Below are 27,233 nucleotides of genomic sequence, written 5' to 3'. Positions count from 1 at the left end.
AAAATTGGTAAGTTGGCTTGAAGATACCTTAATCATTCCAATCGTTTTTACATTACATTCAAAATCAAAACTATCCATTTAAACTGCACATAGATCCTAAAGCTCCCCCCAACAGGCAGGAAGAGAATCTGTAATTTTCTGGTACTGATGTTTACTGTTTCTATTTACAATTTTATTTGGTATTGAGTTTTTTGTGCACTGCTTAACAGCAGAGCTTCCTTTGGCAAATATAATCTATACATAAAAGATCATTACTCAAACAGTAAACTCAAAAGCCAAACATACTTTGCAGTACGGTTTTGAATATTTGATATTCATCAATATTGCTGTCTTCATTATCAACAATGGTGCTATATCCTTCAAGAGCAGTCTCTTCTGCATCGTCATCTTCCCATTCTTCATCATCACCATCCTCCCCAGCTTGTTTTGCCAACATTTCTAGATACTCCTGTCCATCTTCATCAATATCATCTTCATCACTGCCCAGTTCTGACAAAAGAAATAAAGCTGTTGGCTTTTCTACTACAAATAATGAATTTGTACCGAAAACTGTAAGGTTTAATTTTTGTTTTGAATTGCTTGAAGAAATTACAAAGTCATTGAGGTAGATTAACTCTATCTTAAATTTCTACCTCCTTCAAACCACACATACAAATTAAAGATAATAGTTCAATAGCTTACATTAGACCAAGACCTCAGTTGATCCAAGGGGCAGAGTACATAGATAACATAGTAAGGGAACATTTCATAGCAAATCATTTCCATAACTGTGGTAGGATAGTGCGTCATTATACCTTAGCTGGTTAACTTAAACCTTTTTCCTCCTGGGTACTTGCCAAAGTGAATCTATACAATGGACTCAAATTTACTACTCAACATCTTACTGTTCTTCAGTATGCTCTGTAATATTTGCATATCATCACTTAGATATCAGCCAAGTAATAGATTCCCTTGACAAGATTGTTTCAAAACTTACTGAAGTTAAAAGACTGGATACGGCAACATATGTTTTTCTGTTTGTTCCTAGTAAATAGTTTTGTTTTTATATCCTTGGCATAATGCCACACAGGAAGTGTCTACCCACTCCCAGCAAGCTCTGTAAAGAGTAAAAGTTCCAGTGGGGAGGATTAACAAAGCAGATAATCCGAGATTTATTTTCTGCCCATATTTCAGAAATAATTGAGGTTAAGAGAAGAACAAGAATATGAATGGCAAGGAACTTATAATCACTTATGATCCTGTAACAGGAAAAGTGTGACAAAGGAGAATGATGGGGCCTAACAGCGACTCTTTGCTTGCATCTTTGGAAACAGCTCTATTTCTATCTTTAATATCTCAATTTTTCCCTTTCAGGGTTCTTTTGAAGACCCTGACCTGGAGTTACCACTGATTTCGGTTCTTTGTGGGAATGGGACCTGCTCTCGGGAGTCTCACGACTGGCACTATTTGATATGCCAGGGATGTGGGCAAGAAGACTCATGCCTTCAGGGTTCCAGAATTTTGTGGCCCTATAGGCGGGAGACTCGAGGTTGGTGCCACTGCAGAAAACTGGTGTGTAGTGGGAGATGGAAGATCGAAAGCAGCAAACGTGCTGCTGGCTGTGTGCCAGAGACCTGTGTGCACAGAGCCTGGAAGAAGCGATGCAACAGACTTTTAACATCATAAATCAGCGAGTTGTTTGTTATGTCACCCCTCTCACTGTAAAACGGGGTCACCTTTTTTCCCTTATTAGGGAGAGAGAGTTCCTGTGGTATGAAGAATTACCGGGTAAATGAGTATTCTTTGGGGTACTGCAAGTCTGTGTCTTTATTGATGCTTCGCTGCATGGATGAGTGCTCAGTGGGGGGGGGGTGCAGATACTTTTTTGCCGGGGGGGGGGGAATCGTTGCTTTGCTGCTGATTATGTGTGGGGGGGGGGGGGGCTGCAGGGGCTTTGGGGTTCTAACATTTAACTGTCATTCATTCTTTGGGACACTCCGTTTTCGTGGATGTCTATAAAAAAAAAGAATTTCAGGATGTATACCGTATGCATTTCTCTGATATTACATGTACCTTCAAAACACTTGAGAAAAGTTAATGGGTACAGTGAAGCCACACCATCTAAGACTTTTGTTGGTACTTTTTTGCTTGCAAAAGTTTCTCATAAAATAATGAAAATAATATAAGCATTACACACTCTTAAGAGTAATAAATGATTAATAAAATTTATTCAATGAGTAGCTGTGAGTTGCACAAGCACAGAAGATCAAGTTCAATACTTGACCTGTGTCTTAGCTGCAATGAGACTGGGTACACTCCATTGCAACAGAATGACAACAGCAGTGGGGAAAAAAAGAAATCACAAATAAGACGACCAGCTTCAGCTGCCAGAGAGTTGGCATTGCACTTTTAGCAGTGAATGAATGAATAGGGTTACAGATCACAATCAGTTTCAGTAGGAATGGCCAAATAGCACATGACTATCCACTTCAGATTTTAGCTGGTACTGGATTAAATATTTTTCAAGAACTAGTCACATAACAAAAGCAAATGCATTGACTCAGCAAAACGCAAGAACAGCTTCATAGCGGAATTCATAAGGACACAGAGCACCTTTAAACCTTCCTCAATGGCTATGAGTAACATATTATAGTATTTTTATATTAAATATTCAGAATACAAGTGTATTAACCTATAAAAATTCTGAAGTGACACTTCCTATCAGATTCCAGAGTTGTTAACTACAATTTAAATTGAGAAGCTTGTGTATAAAATCTGAACCAGATAATTCTGTCTCAGTGTAAAATTTCTCAAGGTTAGCATTCTTAGATTACTTTACAGTTACTATGCACCTGAACATGTCAACTCACTGTCACTCAGGTTTGCTATGTAATTTATTACCAGGTATCAATTATTCTAAATGAGAGATGAAAATTCAAATGGAATTTAGCCATACCATTTTCGTCCTCATCATCTCCTTCATCATCATCATCACTATCATTTTCATGCTCTGCGCGACATGCATATGCTCTCTTCAGTCCACCGAAGAGAAGGGTCAGAGCTGGTAAAATCTGTCCGGCAACCTGGTTCACAATTTGTGGTCTTTGTTCAAGTTCAATCAATGCACAAAGACCAAGGACGCACATTTTCCGGTCATGCAAACTGACAAAAGGAAGAGGAAGTCATTGACTAGGTACAAACAAATTTTTGGATATCAAGTTCAGTTCAAAAGCACAATATTCCATTTCAACAGTGAACAGGAAGTAACGAAAGGTAATTGGACGCTAACAATATTAGCAGATGGCACCATTAAACAAAAAATTATAAAAATTACTCAATTAAGTAACATTGTGCTCCAGGTCCCCAACCTCTCCCTCTAACTCAGGCCCTCTAGTCCAGGCAGCATCCTTGTAAATTAAATCTCTTCTATACCCTCTCCAGCTTGTGGAGCTCAAAATGTCTTTCTTACAACAGGGTGACGAAAACTATACACAATACTCTGTGTGGCTGTACCTACCTGTATATCTGCAATATAATGTCCCTACTCCTAAACGTGATGCCCTGCCTGATAAAAACCAGCATGCTAAACACCTGTTTGCACAGTTGCTTTCAGCAAACTATGCACCGTACTAGGTTCTTCTATTCCACAACACTTGTCAATGCCCTGCACTGTATGAACCCTATCTTGGTTTGACTGCATAAAATGCATTACCCAGAATACATATCAATCTTATTTTTTTTTAAAAACAGACTATCTCCTCACCATTTCTATTTCGGCACTCCCACTGCCAACCCTGCTACTTTCCCTCCTCACCTGGACTTCAGAAACAAAGGGAGCATTCATTAAAAGAATTTTGTGCCTCTTGCTGCATTCAGGGCTAACACACAGCTTGATGCAAGATGAAAGATAAAGCAACTTATCGTTTAAACTAATGGCTGTAAATAACAAGTTTAGTGTACTGGTTATACAGAACCTCAAAGTTTGTTGCACTAAATTCAGCACGTTTTGACATACTGTCTGAAGACTTTCAACTGTGTGTTTAGACAGTTATATTTAAATATCTCTAGACTTAGTGATAGCCTGGACTATACCCCTTCCTGTCAGTGTAAAAATCCCACGCCCTTCTATCAGTTCCTCCACCTCCACCACATCTGCTCTCAGGAAGAGGTGTTACATTCCAGAACTAATGAAATGTCCTCCTTCTTCGAAGAACAGGGCTTTCCTTCCTCCACCATCAACAACGCCCTCACCCACATCTCTTCCATTCCATGCACGACTGCCCTGACCCCATCCTCTTGCCACCCCACCAGGGATAGGTTTCCTCTTGTCCTCCACTAGTCTCTGCATTCAGCACATAATTCTCTGCAACTTCAGCCATCTCCAATGGGATCCCACCATCAAGCACACTTTCCGCAGGGATCGCTTCCTTTGCAACACCTTTGTCCAATTGTCTCTCCCCACTGAGCTCCCTCCTGGTAGTTATCCTTGCAAGTAGAACAAGTGGCATACCTATATCTATGCCTCCTCTCTCTGGGCCCCAAACAAAGTCCTTCCAGGTAAAGAGACCCTTGTGACTCTGTTGAGGTCATCTACTGTATCTGGTGATCCTGGTGTGGCCTCCAGTATATTTGTGAGACCCAATGTAGATTGGAATACCGCCTTGCCAAGCACCCATGTTACATACGCAAAAAGCGAAATCTCTCAGTGGCCACCCATTTCAATTCTACACTCCATTCCCGTATGCCAGTCTGCAGCCTCCTTTACTGCTGCGATGAGGCCACATTCAGGTCGGAGGAGCAACACCCTATATTCTGCCTGGTTAGCCTTCAATCTGATGGCACAAGCATCGATTTCTTCAATTTCTGGTAACCCCCACTTCCCCAACCATTCCCTTGTTCCTGTTTCCCTCTCTCACATCTCCTTACCTGCCCATCACTTCCCTATGGTGCTCCTCCCCTTCCAGTCTTCTACCCTCTTACTATCAGATTCCCTCTTCTCCAGCTTTTTATCTTTCATCAATCAACTTCCCAGCTCTTTACTTCACCCCCCCCCCAGTTTTACCTACCACTTGTACTACATCTTCCCCTCCCCCAACCTTCTTGCTCAGACCTCATCATTTCCCCCCCCCCAGTCCTGATGAAGAGTCTCGGCCCGAAACGTGAACTGTTCACTCTTTTCCACACTTGCTGCCTGGCCTGCTGGGTTCCTCCAGCATTTTGTGTGTGTAGGGCTTGGATTTCCAGCATCTGCAGATTTTCTCATGTTAGTGATCAGATGCAAAGGGGTTCACAATTATCCAGGGAATAACACCAAGATACCTTATCATAATGCTCATTCTTCAATATCCACACACATTTGTCTGCCACAGTGAAATCTCAATCCAAGACAACTGCTCCCCATCTCTTAGCATTTCAAAACCTATTCATTAAATGACAAGGAGACATTGTATATTTGCACCCTAATATATTGATTTAACCCTGTTCAGGAACAAGAAATATCTCTGGATGTTACTGTTCCTAGGTTTTCTATATGACCTCTCACTATATGCTGGGGTAACCAAAGAGTTTGCTATTCATATCATAACTCAATGTGCCTTTCACCACTATTAGCACCTGGTTAAGCAACAGCCTACTCTCATTTTCATTTTCAAGCCTCTTCACAGTCCGCACCTTCTTCAAGTTTCAGCAAATCTAACTTAGTCTTGTTTTCTCTAAAGCCTTACCCTAGAAAGCAGTCTACATCATTCAGCCACTGAGTAACAAACTGGGTGGTGATTGGCTCAGTATTGTTGGGAAAGTGGAGGTTTTCCAAGGTACTCAGCAACAGGTGTGGGTTGTAATATAAAGCAGCAATGGCAACTTGCAGACACATAGTCCTTAGTTCACTGGTTTTGACTTCTCTTGTCAGCCTCTCAAGTGCAGCTTCCACAAACAGAGGTATGCACTGGAAAAAAAAAGTCTGTAAGTTTCTAAGATTTAAATGGGAAACAGAAAATATTAAGACAACAAATCAGTATTTCAAAATATCCTATTATTTATGCAACATTAAATCTGTACTGTAAATACGTAGACATGGTCCAAAATGGACAAGCAACTGAATTTATGCTTTGGACATGCTGACAATTTCAGATTTACCCTTAAAATGCTGCCAAGCCACTTCATTCAATTACTGCAGTCCTCCACACAAAGCAATTCCCAGTATCATTCAGAGAGTCTACAGATTTTTATCTGACAACAGTGAAGAAGAATAATATGTCTTAAACAGACTGGTGTGAAACTTGGAGGGAAACTAGGCGGTAGTGGAACACTAATTTGTCACTTTATTCGCAAGAATAATAAGAGTCACAGGCTTGGGAGAAGTTAAAACCAACCTAGACCCATTGCAGTGCAGTTATACATAGCATGTACTGCCATCTTAAGTACAGTGCACTTCTATTATTGGATGATACTTAAATTTGATTAATGCTTTTATCCCAATAGAAAATTAAAGATTCAGGTGAGTTTTTCTTCTGAATTAAAAGAATACTCAAACAACAAAACAAAGATGCATTGGTAAAACTTCTGCACGCGGCTACCACAGCCAGTAAAAATGTCAAATTCAATGATAACAGAGTGCCTCCAAAGTCCATCGTCCAGAAAAGGAAGCTTCCCCCTGCCCCCCTTATAGTTAGAGCAAAATAAGCCAAAATGATTCTCACTCTTAATTTAATGAAAACAACACCAAGTGAAATAATACCACTGCATTTTACGATTGATGCTTTGGTCAAAAAATATTAGAAGATATTCTAGGTTCAAGTGCAGTTTCCACTGAACTAACCTGATCAATACCTCGCCCTTTGCACTGTAGAATAATCACTTCAAGCAATTTAGCTGCATGACATTCTGCATCTTCTCCTGCATCCCCTGTTAACACCTGAATAAAACATAAAACAGCACACAAAAAAACTTGCAAAATTAGTGTTGTGGAAATGACAGGTTCCCTGTTTGCCCCCGATAAAATGACTGACCTTCCACAACTTACTTTGTACCCAGAAAAGATTTCTCAGGCTAAATATTATACCTCAGCAAAGTATGTAGTCCGACAACTTTGCCAGGTCTCTGCTAATCTTTCTTTTTCCCTCAAGCAATATGCTAGCAAGTCAGCAAGAATTTACTGATATACAGTACAGGATTTGTAGAAAGGGAAACAAGTTAATACAGAGAAATGATTAAAAGGTCAATCATTAACATTAACTTTCTCTCTCCACAGATGCTGCTTGATCTGAATTTTTTATAGCAGAACTCAGTAACGTACACTAAAATGCAGTGGATGCAAAATCAAAGGTTAACAAATGGGAAGAAAACATTTAAAATAAATTGAAATGAGTAAACTGATAAATTGTGAGAAAACAATAGCATGTGTTCTTATGTGTTCGGATGTAGGTAGTTCTATTATTGGATTAGTTGTGTATAAAAGCATGCAGACATTGAAATTTGTAGATAATCCCACATTGGAAGGCATGTATTGGAACACCTTAGCACAGCTGTTAAACAAAGGGCTAAACTAATTATTTAAAAACAAATTCATATCCCATCACAGAAGCTGGGAGATTTAGTTCAATCTAGAATGAATAAGCTAGTATCAGAAACAAAATAATAAACTACCAGAATTCTGAATTACCCATGAGATTGAGAATGAAATATTCTGTCCTGGTCTAGGTTACAATATGTTGGCCAGTTAGTCTGAAGTTGGATTCACTAAAATACTGGCTTAACTAGCCACACCCAGATCCCATGTCTAAACATGTCCTATGTAGAAGAGACTTACCAGGATATTGCCATGACAAGAAGACCTAAGTTAAGGGCAGAGGTTAACCAGGCTATGTCTTTATTCCTTGGAATATTGGAAAATGAGGGACAGCCCTATAGAAATGTTTTAAAATTATGAGAGGTAGATAAAATAGATGGTAACAGTCTTTGCTCCAAGGTAGGGGGGAGTCCAAAATAAGGGGGCATAGATTTAAAAGGGACACCAGGGGCTTTTTAAATACAAAATGTGTATGGAATAAGTTGCTAGTAGTAGTAGGCAGATACATGGAAAGGTGTGGCTTACAGAAAAATTAACTAAACAGAGGTGGGCACCATGGATGGCAATGGCCTTGTTGAGCAAAATAAAAGTGAACTATCTACAAAAATTTCACTTCAGAAAAATTATACAATTGTATGTTACAAAATAACTCACCTTTTTACACATACTATAAATCATTTCCAAGTATTTGGTATCAGAAAGTAGTGTATCAGTGTCCACTGTTATATAGTTATGTAATAGAGGCATCATATCTGAAAACACAAAAAAGCTTCAAACTAAATTCACTGAAGTTCATTAATGCCTTTGCCTTCTTTGACATGCAGTTTTAAATAGTAAAAAACATTTTAACAAACTTACAAAGGGAAGGTAAGAAAATCAACAATTCTGTAAATACACAGTGGGCTGAACAGGATCCAGTTACTTACTCTGCTTACAGATAAAATGCAGAACAGGCCCTCCCAGCCCAATGAACCGTGCTGCGCCGCAATTCATCTATTTAACCCCATGACACATAATCACATGACAATTTAAAATGACCAATTAACCTACTAACCGGTATACTTTGGACTGTGAGAGGAAACTGGAGCACGTGGTGGCAATCCATGCGGACACAGAGAGAACATAAAAAACTCCTTACAGTCGGTACCAGAATTGAACTCCGAACTTCAACACTCCAAGCTGTAATAACATTGCACTAATCTACACTGCAGTGGAACTTGAATGTATTTAGTTTTCATTTATTGGTTCCCCGTTTCTATTTTAACTATTTTAAGCTTGAATGAAACTAGATTTCCAAAATATTACTTTCTTCCACTGGGAACATTTGAATTGCACATTTGCAAAAATCCAACTTCAAAATTATCCTGAGAAGTAGTAAACTAGAAACATGGGATTGGTAAATTTACACTGCCAACAAAAGTTGGTTTAATACAAGTATTTTTAAACAAACCTACTAGTACACCTATGAAAAACATGCTCAACATACAACTAACCATCCTCTTCTATAAAGTTCAGTATGACAATTCTGGGATAAATTTACTGAGTTTTCCCTCATAATTCTCCTCAGTTCAGGAAACTCAAACTTATTGGGATTACAAAATACTTGGAACTCATGTCAATCATTGTTATTATTATAAAGACATTCTTGATAAATCTGTTTTGAAGGTTAATTCCTTGTTCAAACACATAAGAACTGTGTTTTCTTACCTGTATAATAGTCAAAACCATCTTGCTGAAAGACCTCAAACACAAGAGGTAAAAGCTGCCACATCTGTTGTGAGACTTGTTGACATGTTAGACTATGTGCCAGAGATAAGATTTCTTCATAAAATTCTGGAATTTAAATAAACTCAGCATTACATAAATGTATGACCCAATGAACTGGTCTAATATGATTGAAGGTATCACATACCTAACACATGCTGTTGCAAGACTGTTCCAATAACCTGCAAACAGATGCCTTCCAGCTGCTGTGTAATCTGAACAAAAATGCAAAACTTTAAAATCCTATTACCTTGCTCAGAGATAGATATGAATAGAATTAAAATTGTACACTGGGGGAAAACATCCCATTCAAGACTTCAATAGCATATGTCAATATTAGAATACTGGCAAAAGTTAAAGATTCCAATAAAACTATCTAACCTCCTTGTGATCTTCCACAACACTTAGGAGAGTATCAATAGTATTAAGGATGCCCATTGCTGTGACTGCCTTATCATCACTGCCCTCTTCATCTGGGCCAGTCTGTATGACTTGATTAAAGGTCATTGCCTGGAACAAAACGATTCTAACGTTAAGATTTTTTAAAAAAATCTGTTTAAAGGAAATGGCCATTGTTAGTTCAGTTTTATTGTCACTGTTCAGCTATATAAAACAGTGAATTGATTAAGGCACTTAAGGGTACCAAGATTACTATTGTCATAGACATAATATTTTATCTGGGAGCATAATGAACTTAACTGCTTACCAAATGCTGGGTCATCTCCACAGCAATGGGGGTTACCTCTTCACTATATTCACAAATCATTTTCTGAATCACATTGGTCAAATCATCATTTTCAGTCTCCCTCACAATATGTAATAAGGCCTGCATCACAGGTCGGATAAATGGCTTGATGTATTCCTTGGCTGTAAAGGAAACTAACATATAGTTTATTCTGCAAAGAATGATTCGACAATCAAAGGTAAAGGTTTAAGCATTTATATTCCATGTCAAATCTCCTTATAGCTGATAAGAAAGATTATGCAAGCTGTTTAAACAAATTAGCATTAAACACATAATACAAGCAGTTTTCTATTGGGATTATTTCAATCACAGATGTTATTAACAGGATACTCTCTTCAGTATTCCAATGTTTTCTAATGAAATGCATGGAGCTGGAAGAGATGGGAAAGATTTTACAAGAATTTTTTGCATCTGTATTTACTTGGGAGACAAATAGAGCCTATAGAAGTGAGGCAAAGCAGCAATGAGGTCATGAACCAGAAACAGATTAGAGAGGAAGAGGTCTTTGGATTCTTGAGGGAAACTAAGGTGGATAAATCTCCACAGTCTGACAAAGTATGCCCTTAATGCAGAAAATGCAGGGGTGCTAGCAGAGATATTTAAAACATCCATAGTGAGGGCTGGAGAATTGAAAGATAGCTAATGCTGTTCTGTTGTTAAGAAAGCCAGGAAATTGAAGGCCGGTGAGCCGACATCACTTGTAGGCAAGTTATTCCAAGGGACCAGATGTACAAGTATTTGGATAATCAGGGACTAATTAGAGAGTCAATATGGCATTATGCACGGTAAGTCTCGTCTAACCAAACTTGAGAGTTTTTCGGGGAAGTTAATGAAAGCAAGGCATTGCATGCTGTTTGCATGGACTTTAGCAAGATCCTGCATGGGAGGTTGGGCAAGAAGGTGCAGTCACTTGACATTCAACAAGACTTAGCAAATTGGATTAGACATTTGCTTGAGAAGCCAGTGAACGGTAGTAGTTGCATCTCTGACTAAAGGCTTGTGATGAGTGGTGTGCTACAGGGATCAGTGCTGGGTCCACTATTGTTTGTTATATCAACAATCTGGGTGATTATGTGGTAAACTGGATCAGCAAATTGCATAAGACATGAAGATTGGGATGTAGTGGACAGCAATGAAGATGATCAAGGCTTGCAGCAGGATCTGGATCAGCTGGTAAAACAGCAGATGGAATTTAATGCAGCCAAGTGTGAGATGTTGCATATTGGGAGGAAAACCAGGATAGGACTTTCACAGAGAGATACTGGGAATACAGATCTACAATTCCTTGAAAGTGATGTCACATGTAGATAGGGTTGTAAAGAAAGCTTTTGGCACATTGACCTTCATAAATCAATGTACTGAGTATAGGAGCTGGGATGTCATGTTGAAATTGTGTAAGACATTGGTGAGTACTGTGTGCAGTTTTGGTCACCTACCTACAGGAAAGATGTCAATAAGACTTTCTGAAAGAGTACAGAGAAAATTGAAAAGAATGTTGCCAAGACTTGAGGGCCTGAGTTCTAGGGAAAGGTTGAATAAGTTAGGACTTTATTTCACACAACACAGAAGAATGAGGGTAGATTTGATAGAGATACACAAAATTCAGGGAAATAGATAGGGTAAATGCATGTAGGCTTTTCCCACAAGGATTGAATGAGAGAGAACTGGAGGTCATAGATTAAAGATGAAAGGTGAAATGTTTAAGGAGAGCATGAAGGGGAATTTAATTCAGAGGGCAGTCAAGAGCGTGGAATGAGCTGATAGCATAAGTGTTAAATGTGGGTTAAATTTCAACACTTAAAAGAAATTTGGATAAATACTTGGATGGGGGGGGGGGGGGGGTTGGAAAGTTATTGTCCAGGTGCAAGTTGATTAGACTAGGCAGATAAATAGTTTGGTATGGACTAGATGATCCAAAGGGTCTGTTTCTGCACTGTAGTGGCCAATGACTGTCTGGTTACCTCTATGCTTTGAAATGTGAAGATCAAGAAAACAATCTGCGCCACAATGAATTGTAATACAGAATACGCCAAACAGTAAGTAATCTTAACCTTTCAAAACAGTTTTACAAAAGAGGCAGATTTGGCATAGACTCCAGTGAATCCTACCTGGATTTACAAGAAGCCAGTTAAGATGACCCTTCTTATCAGTAGAGAGAGAAAAGAAAAAAGCCTTTTGATAGCATCCTAGATATCTTCAAAATCCATAATTGTTTCAGAGCCGTTTAATAATATTTTAAAATGTAATTTATCTAAGCACTTTTCAATTTGTAACAAATTTCAATGAATTGCAAATTCACTTTTATTAAAGTACAAGGTAAAACTGAGAGAAACCTTGCAGCTGCTCAAATTCTTTGACGGCATTAATTCTAATTTCAAACAGTGAACTAATGTTAATTAGAAGGTACTTACTTGTTCGTGGAACATTTACATAGAAAAATAGCCTTTTCAGTAAAGTAGTGAATAATCTCTCCCTCAATATAAATGCACATCAAAGGAAGAAAAACTCATTTCTCACCAGTTTATCATTACCTTTCTCCTGGTTACTGATGAGAACTTGAAGAGCTATAGCTGCTTCTACTTTCACAGGCATTTCTTTATCTTCAATCAGGCATCTTCGTGTCAACTCCAGTGCAGTTTGAAGGTTCTGGTCATTTTTGAATTTAACCTCACAGAAATAATGAAGCACCCAACAAGCCTGAAGTAACACAGATCCACAAGTTTTTACAACCTTTGTTATGGTACCCACCAATTAAATGCATTGAATTAAAAATAGAAAATACTCCTAAATCGTAATCATACTTCCACTAACATAAATAGTAACTTGTGAGCTAAACCCTCTGACCATAATTTCCAAAGTAGGTTATCTGTTATAAATGATTGGCTCTATCCTCTACATCTAAGTTAAAATATGACTAACACTGCAAATTGATGTGAGTAGAACATTATTAGGTTGTATATAACCATAAATTTATCCACTTCAGGTTGAGTACAAGATTTTTGATTAAAAAATACATGGTTTTGGAATTTCCTAATTTTCCTTAAATAAAAGAGCTGTACTTTATACAACATAAATACAAAGAAATTAACTGGAATTTTACTGACAGTTCAACTTCAACTGCAGAATTATGATTAATTTTGCTCACTACACTTTAAAAAGTGTCTTAAATGTAGATTGGATTTAATACAGTATCATCAGAAAAATTAAATTGTGATGAGGTGGGGAGAAGTGCAGATTAGCTAGTACTTATGTCAAGTTTTTAATTGAAGATAAAACAATAGAATATGGCAACTGCCTTCCCAATGAATACAAGAAACTGCAGAGTTGTGAACACAGCTCAGCACAACATAGAAACCTATTAAAAACTTAACTGGTCCCCTAGTACAATAATATGTACTCTTAATCTCAATATGGCCTTGTACCTTATTCTCTGCTTGTAATGCACTTTCTCTGAAAATGTAACACACTGTTCTTGCTCTCCCTTGTACTACCTGAATTTACTGTTGTAATGAAATGATTTTATATGGATGGCAAACCAACTTACCAACAATAACCCAATTTATATGTGATAACCAGAACTCCACATGGTACTCCAAATGGGGCCTAACTGAAGTTTTAAGCAACTGCAATATGACTTCTTGGCTTTAATAGGAAATGACAATGCATTATAATGTTGAGCTGGTTGTAAATAATGAAAGATGTAACTTTCATGTTTGAAATTTATTTGCTTCTGTTCCATACCCAAGGTTGCTGAATGCACCATGCTTAAAAGAATCCAAAATTTAACCTAATAACTTCCTGCACATCAGATAACATAAAATTCCCAAATTGGTTACGCTGTAACTACTAATCCAACTTTCCCCATCAGCCATCCCTCTCACCTCCAAGATCTGTAATTACAACTAAAATTAAGTTAACAGCACTGGCAAGTTAGAGCTCACTCAGAGTAAGAGAGAGAGATACACATCAAGATTGCTGGTCACCTTGTCCTGGTTTCATCATACCTCTAGCTCACCACCTCCCAGTATCACCAAGAATCAAAGAGCACTTTGATCATTGATTCTTATAATAAAGGATCCACTAACTTGATATCAGGATCTCAACTTTTTCCAAGATAAAAAGCAATGGGCTGCCTAATTTCAAAATGTTCTATCTCAGGAACTTCAAGAGCTGTACCCTATAATGTCAAAATCCACACTGAACTATCTTTGCAAGTATAAAGGAAAGGCAAAACAAAACACAAAAAAGTTTCTTGCAAACCTGATCAAACAAGTTCAACCTTAAAATAATGAACAGATTTTGAGAACATCCTGTAATACTTCCAATTATTACAATAATATGATTCTGATCATAGCTGTGTCACATCTTAGTTTTCATTTAAATAATTCAATGAATGCTATATGAATACAATAAAGGGACAGATTGAACTGATCTTAGCTTGCTTAATGTTTGGGACAATTACAAAAGGGATGAAATGAGTTATGCTCGAGTAACTCACCCTTGCTCTCATGTAACCCAGCTCACTGTTGAACAAAGGGAAGACATGATTCTGTAACATGAATTCCATCTGATCTTTGTAAATCTTTTTCTGTTTCAGAAGCAAACAAAGTAGATTCAGCAGATTTGATGGTGAGACCATGGACACAAAATAAAGGAAGAAATGCATGTTATGAAACCCAACTTTATTATTTAAACTGAATGACCCTTCTCCAGCACAAATCTAAACAAAAATATCACCTGCCAAAACAAATCCTTTTTCTGGGAATCGTGCAATAGTCGCCCAATGAGAATAGATTCAGACTCATTTTTGGTTTACACATTTACAACAGCTGTTATCCATTTAACATACCCCCAAACAGGGGAAAAGTGATCATGTGATGTGTGACATACAAAAGAGAAATATGAATGCATTCCTCAGCAAAAGTTATAATTGCAGTATTCTACAAAACCAAGCCTTGAATTTTTTTATAGAACAAAGCAGCAGAATACATTCTTTACACAAGAGACACTGTAGCACAGATAACTAGGCAAATAAGTACTGTTCAACTTTATCATGCTGGCTTATTAATCACCTTTAGTAGTACTTCTGCTAGGGAACCAATCATATGTAAAGCTCCATCTTTCTTCCGGGGATCAACTGTTGGTTCTGTCAGTATTTGGTAGCAGAATCCCATTGTTTTTTGTAACACCTAAATCATAAGAAAAAGATTAATACGTAACAAAGCCTTTAATGAAATTCAATTACAAACAAGAGAAAATCCGCAGATGCTGGAAATCCAAGCAACACAAACAAAATGCTGGAGGAACTTGGCAGAACTGGAGAAAAAAATAAATACAGTTAAAAGGTTTAACTCTACACCTAATTTCTTTTTCCTCCAGTCCTGCAGAAGGGTCTCTGCCCAAAACTTCAACTGTACTCTTTTGCACAGATGCTGCCTGGCCTGCTGACTTTCTCCAGCATTTTGTCTGTGTTGCTTCAATAAAGTTGATAATATTAATGTGCTGTATTATTAATTAGAAATTTGGGAATAAATACATTACGCCAATAGTGATAGGTGGATAATACACTGGTTTCAACTAATCAAGTCAAAGGAGAAACTAATAAGATTTTCTAACCAGATACTCATTTGTAATGTTTCCAAATACCCATCTAAACCATAATCTGTATTGCTCATGCACCAGAGTCAGCACCCTACAGTTGAGTTCTGTGCTTATTAAAAGTTGCAATTCATTTCATCTGATATACAGTGCCTATAAAAAGTATTTACCCCCCCCCCAAAAAAAAACTTTTGTTTTTACATTGAATTATGGTGGATTTGGCTTTTTTTTGACACTGAACACCAGAAAAAGACCTTCATATCAAAGTGATAACAGATCTCTACAAAGTGACTGAAATTAATTAGAAATATAAAATACAAAATAATTGATTGCGTAAGTAATCACCCCTTTAATATGATACACCATATCAACCCTGGTGTAGCCAATTGGTTTAGAAATTACAAAATTAGTTACACGGAGATCACCGTGTGCAGTCAAGATGTTTCAACTGACTGTACTAAAAATATACCTGTGAAGGTAGGTCAAATGAATGCAGCAAAATCCTTGAGGAAAACCTGATATAGTCTGCAAGAGAACTGAGACTTGGGAGAAGACTTCCAGCAAGATAACAATCCCAAGCATAAAGCCAAAGCTGCATAAGAATGGCTTAAAGCAACAAAGTTAATATCCTGGAGCAGCCAAGTCAAAGACCAGACTAGAGAATTTGTGGTGGGACCTGAAATGGGCTGTTCACTCGCAGCCTCCATGAAATTTGACAGTTTTGTAAGGAAGAATAGGGAAAAACTGCAGTGTCCAGATGGGCAAAGCTGAGAAGAGACCTATCCACACAGACTCAAAAGCTGTAATTGCGGCCAGAGGTACATCTACTATAATACGGACTTGAAATTGGGTGAGTAGTTATGCAATCAACTATTCTGTGTTTTAAATTTATAATTTAGATCACGATAGAGATCTGTTTTCACTTTGACATGAAAGTCTTTTTCTGTTGATCAGTGTCAAAAAGAAAAACAAATTTAATCCACTGTGATTCAATGCTGTAAAACAATAATATATGAAAACTTCTGAGGGAGGTGAATACTTTTTATAGGCACCTTATACATGTTCAATTGTTTTAATATCACCATGACAGCCAAATTATAAACTGGAAGTATTTTTCAAAACCCTGGTCTAATCACTTTAGAAAATTTAATAATGTAAAACAGGACTTTACTAATTTATTTTTATTTGTTCCTTTATTGAAACATTCGAGCTATTCTGGCAATTCGCATTCCAAAAATTTATTGACCATTTAAAGTGGTTAATGCTACATAAGTTGGAGAGCATGCTGGAACTCAGATGGTGTTTCAACTTGCCAGACTATATAATACTTCCCTACCATCAACAATGTTGGGAAAAGCATTGTGATTCAATCATACCGCTACAAAAGGACACAAACAGGCCCTTCAGCTCTCCACGTTTATACTAACCACATTGCACATTTATACAAATCTCACTTGTCTACCTTAATACCAAATCCCACCATGCCAAATATTTTTCAAAATGCTTTGTAAATATTGTTACTGTGGCTGCTTATTCCAATTACCAACTTCTCTACGCGAAAAATTTATTTCTCAAATCCCCTTTAAACCTCCCCTCACACCCTTACCATGAACCTATGACCTCTAGTTTTAGACATTGTACCATGGGAAAGGGGCACTGGCTAGCTAACCTATCTATGCATTCATAATTTTATACACAGTTTATCCCTATCACGTCACCTCTCAGCCCAGGGTAAACAGATCCACGCTATCCATTCTCTCATAGCTCAAGGCCTCCAATTGAGACAAATTTCTTGCTGCTCTTTTCTGCACTCTCTCTAACTTAAGACACATATCCTTACTGCAGTGTAGTAACCAGACAGCACCCAATACTCCAAGTGCAGTGTAATTAACATTTTTTAAGCAACCTTACTAAAGTACATGTACACAAAAATTACGACCCTGCCATTGCCTTGGTCACTTCCACAAACAACAAATCTGAAACTATTCCCCGCCCCCATAGAGCCATGCTAACAATCCCTAAACCAGACCTCTTTCAAATATAAACAATGCCCATGAGAATCCTATCCAGAAACTTTTCCCAGCACTGATGACAGGTACCATAGCTTATGATTGTTTTCTTTATTTGGGAAGGGCACATCATCTATCTTCCAGTACTTCATAAGTGACTAACAAAAGATACAAAAGTCTCTGCCAAGACCCCAGCAATCTTCTCCTTTGCTTCTCCTAATATTGTACAATACACTTGTCACAGGGTCTTAGAGACTTGTGCTTCAAGATGCCCAACACCACCTCTACATAATATTCATATTTTTCAGGATATTGCTGCTCCCTCCCCTGAACTCACTGGCTTACAAGATAATTACTTATGAAAAATATCCATTTGAGACTACCTAGAAGTAGTCATGGTCAACCACAACCAAGGAAGACCCCAGTTGTGACAATCTGGACAAGGACTTGAGGTCAAGAGAGTGGAACTGACCCAGTGCAACTGTTCTTTTTACTTTAAAAGTTCTCCTGCACAGGTTTTCTGACATCATCACATATGACGAACAAACACCAAACCAACTATTGGGAACTAATAGTTTTATAGCATTGTAGCAGTATTTATAATATTCTGATTTGTTCTGCATTTCATTTAAACGCTGTGCCTTGAAAAATTATTCAGCACCCAAAACTACAGGCAGTCCACGGGTCACATAGGAATTCCGTTCCTGAGTCCATCTTTAAGTTGGATTTGTACGTAAGTCGGAACAAGTACATCCTGTATTATTTAGTGGCAGTTAGTCAAACATTTGTTTTAGTATATAGTATGTACTTTTCCTTTCTATGCATATAAAATACTTAAGAAACGTATGTATTCCAATAATTAAACCACTGTGTTGCTTAGTAATAATTGTAGCTTTCATTGGGGCAGGGCGTTTCACATGCTCCAATATTCTCACTTCATCCGTTATCATTTAAAATTGTTCCAATCGTTGACCGACTGTAGCCTAATGCTTTTCCAATGACCGATGGCGTTTCACCTCTTTCCAAACGCTTTATTATTTCCACTTCATTTTCAATCCCGATCGCTTCCTGCCAATGGAACAGAAACATTGCGGGCGGCAGGTCCCAGCCTTCGCTGCCTCCTGAGGTCCGCTGGGTCCAAAGGACCACCGCACTGAATTCCCCGGGTCCGCACTGAGACAGGTTAAATGTGACGAGCGGGGGCTGTGCTGGGTTTGGGTATTTGATCCTCCACAATATTCCGTGTGGGAATTTAAATTGGAGGTGGCAGTGTTTTTTTTAAACGAGGTTGAGTTGCAAGCTCAACATCAACCCGACACGGATGGTACTGGATCAACATTAACCCGGCACGGGAGCTGTCTGTCACTAAATCAAACTCAGCAACCTCCATTCTCCAGCGCGGTGCTGATCTCACTGCGTCACCAGCTGACCAGAACCGGGGGGGGTCAGGGTGTATCTTACTAAGAAAAATTATAAGCCAAATACAAAGTTAAGCACTCAACACAGTGTCAATGGCAACGACTTAATGATGGAAGGCATCGTGATCCGACTTAAAATGGCAGACTGCATTCTCCTACCTCTGTTCATAAGTACGAGTTGTCCGTAAGTCGGACGTTCGTAGCTCGGGGACTACCTGTATTTTCTCAGTTTTTAAAATTGAAAATATATTGAAGTCAGAAGTTTTAAATTAATCTACAAAAATTGTAGATCATGTCAAAAGAAAACTTACAAAACCTGTCAATTTACTAAAAATAAAAAAACAAAATTGTGAGGTTGAAAAAGTATTCAAATCCTTCATAATTACCTCACTACTTTCCTCAGGTGCAATATATTACCTTACCAACTCACCCAATTTGTTGATGCAGAAAATTGGAGGATCACCTGTTTTCAATGAATTCCTGAGAAATACTGAGAATAAATCTCTCTACAAGGTTCAACAATATGGTAAATTTTCAACAGATCAAGCCAAAATAAAGACTGACGAGCATTCAGGACAAGTCAGGGAAATTATAGAGAAGCACGTTTTTGGGGAAGGGTACACCACCACTTCAAAGGTACTGAATATACCTCAGAGCTCCATGGTGTCCATTGTGAAAAAGCGGAAAAAATTATGAAACCACAGCCACACTGCATCTTTCAAGCCACCCCACTAAAGTTAGTTACCAGAGAAGATGGGCACTTGTAAGAGAGGATACTGTGGCAGCAAAAGTCACTGAGTGAGCTGCAGAAGTTAGTGGCAGCAACTAAAGATGGAAGTTCATGGCTCTGCAATCTCTTAAGGCCTTGCACAAAAAAGATAAATTTATGGAAGAGTGGCAAAGCAGCAGCCCAGGCTAAAAAAGCATACCCTTGCCAGTAAAGACTTTGCAAAGCATCACTTAGAAGGTACTGTAGATATGGAAGAAGGTCTTGTGGACAAATGAGACTAAGGTAGAACTAAGCAGCAGAAAGGGTGTAAATCTAATATTGCACATCAGCAGCAGGGATGGGAAATCTGGTCAGGATTGATGGGAAGATGAACGCTACTAAATACAGAAAGATCCTAGATAAAAACCTGCTAGCCTCTGCCATAAAGTTTAAACTGGGGAGGAAGTTTGCCTTTCAGCAGGACAACGACCCAAAGCATACGACCAGAGCAACTATGGAGTGGCTTCAAATGAAGAAAATTAATGTCCTTGAGTGTCCTAGTCAGTCCTGACCTTAATCCAACCAAATATCTCCATCAAGACCTCAAGATTCTTGTCCACTGCCGCTCCCCAAATAACTTGGCACAGCTTGTGCAATTTTGTGAGGACTGGGCAAATCCTGCGCCATTGTGTTGTGCAAAGCTAATAAGCTTACCACAAAGACTACTGAGTGTAATAGCTGCGAGAGGTGGTTCAACTAAGTACTGAGCAAAGGGGGGTGAAGACTTTTCAACTGCTGACATTGCAGTTTTTGATTTTTTTTTTAGTTTTTCATGCCTTACAATTTTTCCTGGTTTTTGAGCTCTACTGTGTAAAAAGGCTGCATGTGATTCAAAAATAAAAATGCTCAGTTAGATTGATTAAAATCCCTGTTTGTGGTAACATTTATGTGAACAAAGAGTTGAAGGCTGAATACTTTTACAAGGCACTGTACATAATTTGTTACTCAATTAAACAACAGTTTATTTTTTATATCTCTTTAAATATGTCCATGAGGAACTTTGGCTAACTTAGGACAGCCGCTTAACTGGGTCAAAGTGTACTGGTCCCGATGTGTCCCAATTAAGCAGAATCCACTGTATCTTCAGTACAATTTTAAATTACTTTATAAAATATTATGGTATATAGCAGGGACTGGTGTAAACATTGGTGTAATAGCAACTTCAGAACACTAATTCAAAATACTAACTTCTTTCCTCTTACTGCAGGCTGTGTACAATAAAGTTTGAGCAGCTGTTGTTGGAGAGATGAAGTCTTCAAAGACATCTATATCAAAAGTAATTTAAATTCTGGTTAAATACCAATTTACATATTAAACATGTTTAAGTACATAATATTTAATGTTAAAGTAACACCAATCTCATTACCAATTTTAACTTTTTAAGTACGACATGAAATGAGCCGAACTCAAACTAAATTACTTCTACAATTTATACATATTAACTGCATTATACAATACTGGTCTGTTAAACAGCTTTAAATTTAACAACTGAAGAGTTGTAAGGCTATTCCATACATAAACAGTAAATACTAAACTATTTGTGGCAACTAATGTGAAAAACTATCTTTTCTTGGGGTTAATTAAAAAATTAGCAAATACTTGTTTTAACAGAACTGAGTTATCAATTCTAAAATGTCACATGGGTCTTAAGCCCCCACCCCCAGGATTGAGTGGATAGGAGCAGATGGTGAAACAGAGACAGGGAGATCATGCTTGTCTTGGAGATCAGACAAATTTAGCTTCCTTAGAGCTGAAGATATATTGGAGCTCAATATTATTCTAAGTAAAGAACTCTTATAAATGAGAATGAGACCTTACTGCTACACATTGTTTATACTCAACATGAACTAAGCCTACATGGATTTTAAAAAATTCCATTAGCAACACATAGCAAGTGAAACCATATTACAGTCAATAATGAAGAAGATGGGAACAACCAAACCAATACTGAAGAAATCATAATTTCAGTAGCAAATTGGTAAAGCTAAAACTTTTAAGATATTTGATGCAAAAGCCATTATTTCAAAAATCCACTTAATTTTCATTCCCACAAGTTGAGTAAACAGCATCACTTACCAAACTTCATTCGAATATACTCGTATGGATCCTCCTGCCAGAGCTCTTCATCAGCATCTGTGTAGCACATCAAGGGGAAGACAACATCCTGGATAATGCCCTATGAAATCAAATAGATTAAATTAATCTAACAAAATAAAAATCAGCAGTTAGTAAAACTAATGAACAATTTCAGTATTGCTTGTAATTTCCTAAAGACGATTCTTGCTGAGGTACAGCACAACCAATATCAGAGCCTTTTTATAACTTACACAAATTCCTCATGAGCAAATCACGACTGCCCACAGTTTTCCGAAAATAGATACTAACATTACCACAGCTCAATATATTCACCAGAATTATCTGATTAATAATAGAAACCTCATCTCAGAAAGCAGTTACTGTTCCTCAGAGCCATGATTATGAACCATGCCTTTTTAATTTTATAAAAAGTTTCTACAATTTGACAAAACAAAGTAAAAAGGTTTATACAGTGCAAAACAAACGTTATCAAATGTACAGTTCAGAACAATTAAGAGAAAGCACCCAGAGTAGAATCATATAAAGTTAGTTACCACCCCACCTTCCTGCTACCCAACTCCAAGTCAACCTTATGATATATAAAAAAGCTGATCAGAACTTTTATCACCACAGAGCTATATTTATAAAAAGGTACATTGCTTACTACCTGAACTATAATGTTTACACATCAAAAAAACCCGTAAATCTTAACCGAAAGAAACTGGAAGTAAGAGATTTAAATGCAAAAGAAAAAATGGGAGGGATGCACCCTTAATCTAAACAGGAATTATGAAAATATTAAAGAAAAGGTCCCCACACCTTTTGGAACTTTATGTCCGAATTAAGAAGTGAATAATGAATCTTTTCAAGGTCTAAGCAAGTCATAATGTCTCTGAGCCATTGAGCATGAGTGTACGGGGCAGCATCTCGCCACCTAAGAAGGACTGCACGTCTGGCCAAAAGAGAGGTGAAAGACAACGTATGACGTTTAGTCGGAATCAGATATGTGTCATCTTCTACCGAAGTGCCGAAAAGAGCAATCAGAGGGTTAGGTTCCAAGTAGCAATTAAGTACATGAGATAAAGTTAAAGACCTCTCTCCAGAATTTCTCCAAGCTAGGACAAGCCCAATACATATGAATAAGGGAAGCCTCGCTCCCTTTACACTTGTTGCAACAGGGACAAATATTAGGATAGCCCGTGATAATTTAGTCATCTTTTGTTTAATTTAGTTTACTTTTTAACAACTGTCTGTGAAGTTTGGCCTACCCAACACTCATGTCTTTAGGTATCTCCAAATTAGACATTTTAATCAACCCTTTAATACCAAACTTTCCTGAGGTACCCGATAAAAATGTTGCGGACTTGTTTCTTCGTATGAACCCACTGGGTAAAAGTTTAATATCTACTATTTGAGATATGTTAGCGATGTTGAGGTGTGCCCCCTTTGACAAAATTAAAACTGCCTGGGAGCATGATTTAAATTTTCCTCTGTCCGACGAGGTTTGGGATTCAATTCTCAAGTCAGTTAATTCAAGTTCTCTATGTGCTCACCACTTCCTTTTACAGTTCAAGGTTGTACTGTACACTGGGCTCATATGTTTAACACTAGATTATGAACCATGTTAATTTACATTTATAAAATTTATGTTTTTCATGGTTCTAATGTACTGTGTTGCAGCTGCAAAACACTAATTTTCAATGAATTTATATGCTGGGTATAATGCCCACGTCAATAAACCTGAACTTGGAGCTGAGAATTTCAATGTTGAGTAGTCGTGTGTACTTAGTTTGAACGTAAAAATAAAACATAAAAACTAAATATTTTAAAATAATACTTAGTGTATTCTATAAAGCTACTGTTCAGAACCAATTAGAAAACATATTAAACTACAAAAGTAGTACAAGCACCTGAATATGGGGTTTTAAATTCTTCCAAGTAACAGCATGAGCAATCCCCTGGTTAATGTAGTTCAGTGTTTGCTGCAATACACGAGGAGCTACATATTGTTTCTCTTTGTACTGATACAAAACTTTCAACAGTACCTGTAACAGGAGAAATGATTAATATCATTATTACACATAATTTAATAATATTTAGTACAGAAGTCTGAAATCACATGGTCAAAACAGATTAATCCAGAGTAAGAATTTGGTAGAGCATTGGGACAGTCTAATAATACAGACATAAGACATATAACAGCGTACCTGATGAGTGCATCAAATGAAAATATTTTAAATTAAAACTGGAGTTACCTGGAGTTATGATCAAATTTTATTCTTACAACAACTTTCCTGTGTATTAACACAAGGCTTAGTGGGAACTGGCTGTGTAAGAATAAGACTACTCTTGCACATTATCTATGACTGCAACTAAAATTATCACCTGCAAAGCATTCTGGGACATTCTGAAACAGAAACAAAAGCCACCACACAAACATCACTCTTTCCTTCGTTCACTGTCTCCATGAATGGCATGACAGCTGTTACAGCTTGTGTAAGTTTTAAGTAGACGTTTGTTAATTTAACCACAAACAGCTTTGGATGAAAATAAACACCAAGCTCTGAAAGCAGATTCTCCACCAAATGATTCTGCATATTTTTTACTCTGAAAAATACTAAGGTATTTACTAACTGGGAGGGATAAGCTGAAGGCAAAACAGGACAAAGCATCAATTCTCAGAAAAATGAAAAATAAGAAATAGAAGGTTGAAATGACACCATACCTGCTGGATACTGACAGCATAACCTTTGAGGAATACTTCAGCAAATTCATTGTACTCTTTGGAAACATTACCCGGACTTCCATATCTGGTGAATGTAAACATATTTTAGAAGTGATTCTTTTAAATACCCTTTTGAGTTTTTCATGCAGGTCATTTGAAAGGAGTTCACCAACAAGTGACGGTATAATACCGATTTTTCTTGTTGATCACTCAGGGACTCTTGTGGCTCCAATGTGGACACTGAAGTTTGACATGATGGACTGTCCTGAAGTTGGAGGCCTTTCTGTAGTTGTGAGTGGGAAGGATGGGAAAGGGGCTTGTTTTGCTGTTCTTAACTTGTTTTGCGATTGCTGCTACTTGTGTTGTTCTGAATATTGTGTGTGTGCTTGGTCGATGCCACAATATGTGGTGACACTTGCGAGCTGCCCCCAGCACATCTTTGGGTGTGTTGGTAGTTAAAAGAAATAATGAATTTCACTGTATGTTTTGATGTACACATGATAAATAAATGTGAACCTGAATCTGACACAAGCATGAATAAATTGATTCAAGTGCTTGTTTTATTATTTTGAGTAAAAGTGATGTAATTGGGAGAAAGAAACAAATTTGTATAACTTCATATTCACAAAACAGTGCACTGAGAACTCTCACCGTTCAAACAATCTGGCTAAGATGTGCAATGCCCATTTTTTACATTTCCACCAAGGAAGCTCTGGTCGATCATCTTCATCAACTTGGAGTGTTTCCTTAAAATAAACAAATTATAAATGCCTATAAAAAACACACCCATACCAGCAAAATGTCTGAATAGTATGCAATGCTTGGTTTCATTAACTGACTACTAAATAAATCTTTAGAGCAAGTAAGTCAATTAAGAACAAGTTTATTTTATATATTACTGCTTATTTTTAGAAAATGAGAAAAGAAAAACCAAGGAATACTTACTTCTAAATAAAAAATGGCATTTCAAAGTTATTTAAGAAACATTATAGGAAAAGAGGGAAAAATTAAAATGCTGCATTTTACTTGTACTAGACTGGTCAACAGGGTCACTCAAAAATAAGCTCACTTCACTTGTATTAATAACTAATTGTTAGTACAAGTTTGTTACTTGGGAATGAAAAACATGTACAAAGTCCTGTGTATGTTACTCAAAAGGCTCCTTTGGTTTGTTAAGAGTAGGAATGCTTCCTTGTCTGATAAGTGTTTCTCTCGCAGTTGTTTAGCTTTAGACTTGCTGATATGGGGATTGTATTCATTTGTTAACCAATGGGGAATGTTATTTTGTCTTGTGAGGCTGGGAGCTTGGGGGGTTTTCGCGGTTTTTTCAGAGGAGTCAAGAAGACGCCGCCAAGGAAGGTGGACGTGCGCTGCACTGCTTGGTTGACCACCGGGGTGGTCCCAGGTGCAAGGACGTGGAGGTCGGAGGAAAGTGACGAGGTGTCGAATGGTTCAATGGTTGAGCTCCAACGATGTGCACTAAACTGACTGAACTTTGGTAAGTTGGCGCCTTTTACTTTTTCTTTTCTTTCATATATACTGTATTGCATAGTACTCTTTTATTTTTAGTAAAATCTTTAAAGTGTATTTCATAACAGTATCTGGTGTGAGTTCGATACTGTGTGTATGCGCGTGGCATAAACTTGATTCCCACAGCACCTGCGTGTACGGGAGGTGGGGTTGGTGAGTGGCTGGATCTCATTTTTCCCTAGAAATATACCAGCCTGTTGGGTGTGTTACAAACACCATAGTTAAAATCTCACTTAATGAGGTTTAACAACATTTTAATGAATATTATCACCTTCCCACAAACTTAGAACTTAACCTCATTATGATGGCTTCAAAACTTTAAAATCTAAATTCTGTTCCCCCCCCCCCCCAAAATAAGTTGTTTTAAAAATTTCACTTCACCCTTATTCAGTAACCATACACCTTAGTTAAGAGGGTATTAATATACAATTTGTACAGTATATTTCAGCAAACTAAGGAAGAGAAATAAAAATGAAAGAGTAACTTACAGGAGGAACATCCCTATCAACAACTGTTTTCAGAATTTCCATCCATTCTGTAAGGTTTTGTTGGTTTATTAGCTCCAATGGTAGAGTGTACTGTAATCAGAAAATAAAACTCATTAGAAGTTTCAAGTTCAGTCCGTACTCTTCACCTCATTCAAAATGAGTAATTGATGGGATAATTAAATATCCCATTACACTTTTGATCCATGGCACAAACACAACAGAACAAGTCAAAATGGGCCTGCTACATGGTGCATTTGTTGTTATTTAACTTTATGTTTATACACGTTATATACATGTATATAATGTATATCCAAACAAGTCAATGTTTCTCCAAACCAGGGTGTAAAGCACAGGATGATAAGTGCAAGGTAACATTTGTGCCATATAAATTTTAGGTACTGGCTATCTCCAATAAGGAGGTATCAAACCACCTGCTCCTGACATTAATCAAAAACTTGATTCACCACATAAATATTGTGCCAAGAAGAGCGGAGGCAGGATTCAAAGGGCCATTGCCCTGAAATGTTAATTCTTGTTCTCTACAAAGAATACCTGACCTATTGAG

At 37.5% G+C, this 27,233-nt stretch overlaps 1 protein-coding gene and 1 long non-coding RNA gene across 2 annotated transcripts in view; one reads left to right on the top strand and one right to left on the bottom strand.

Annotated features, from left to right (window-relative positions):
• The window catches only part of ipo7 (importin 7), a 53,254-nt gene that overhangs the window by 2,941 nt on the left and 23,080 nt on the right, over positions 1-27,233 (bottom strand). Inside the window, exons 6-23 of the mRNA XM_059975869.1 lie at positions 26,669-26,758; positions 25,302-25,396; positions 24,651-24,735; positions 23,836-23,970; positions 21,926-22,025; positions 21,038-21,114; positions 15,128-15,244; positions 14,554-14,643; positions 12,587-12,752; positions 10,017-10,177; positions 9,692-9,820; positions 9,459-9,525; positions 9,254-9,379; positions 8,201-8,298; positions 6,797-6,892; positions 5,703-5,923; positions 2,936-3,141; positions 286-489 (exon numbers count right to left, since the gene is read on the bottom strand). Coding sequence (XP_059831852.1) covers positions 286-489; positions 2,936-3,141; positions 5,703-5,923; positions 6,797-6,892; positions 8,201-8,298; positions 9,254-9,379; positions 9,459-9,525; positions 9,692-9,820; positions 10,017-10,177; positions 12,587-12,752; positions 14,554-14,643; positions 15,128-15,244; positions 21,038-21,114; positions 21,926-22,025; positions 23,836-23,970; positions 24,651-24,735; positions 25,302-25,396; positions 26,669-26,758 — 2,263 coding nt within the window. The remainder of the gene's footprint in view (positions 1-285; positions 490-2,935; positions 3,142-5,702; positions 5,924-6,796; positions 6,893-8,200; positions 8,299-9,253; positions 9,380-9,458; positions 9,526-9,691; positions 9,821-10,016; positions 10,178-12,586; positions 12,753-14,553; positions 14,644-15,127; positions 15,245-21,037; positions 21,115-21,925; positions 22,026-23,835; positions 23,971-24,650; positions 24,736-25,301; positions 25,397-26,668; positions 26,759-27,233) is intronic.
• The window catches only part of LOC132397288 (uncharacterized), a 29,628-nt gene continuing 27,998 nt past the window's right edge, over positions 25,604-27,233 (top strand). The window contains exon 1 of the long non-coding RNA XR_009513328.1: positions 25,604-26,148. This is a non-coding gene — a long non-coding RNA (uncharacterized LOC132397288). The remainder of the gene's footprint in view (positions 26,149-27,233) is intronic.

Source organism: Hypanus sabinus, chromosome 7 (genome assembly GCF_030144855.1).
Source record: "Hypanus sabinus isolate sHypSab1 chromosome 7, sHypSab1.hap1, whole genome shotgun sequence".
In the NCBI taxonomy this organism is placed as follows: domain Eukaryota; kingdom Metazoa; phylum Chordata; class Chondrichthyes; order Myliobatiformes; family Dasyatidae; genus Hypanus; species Hypanus sabinus.
The sequence above is the reverse complement of the archived record's forward strand: the minus strand, read 5'-3'. Positions and strand labels throughout refer to the sequence as shown.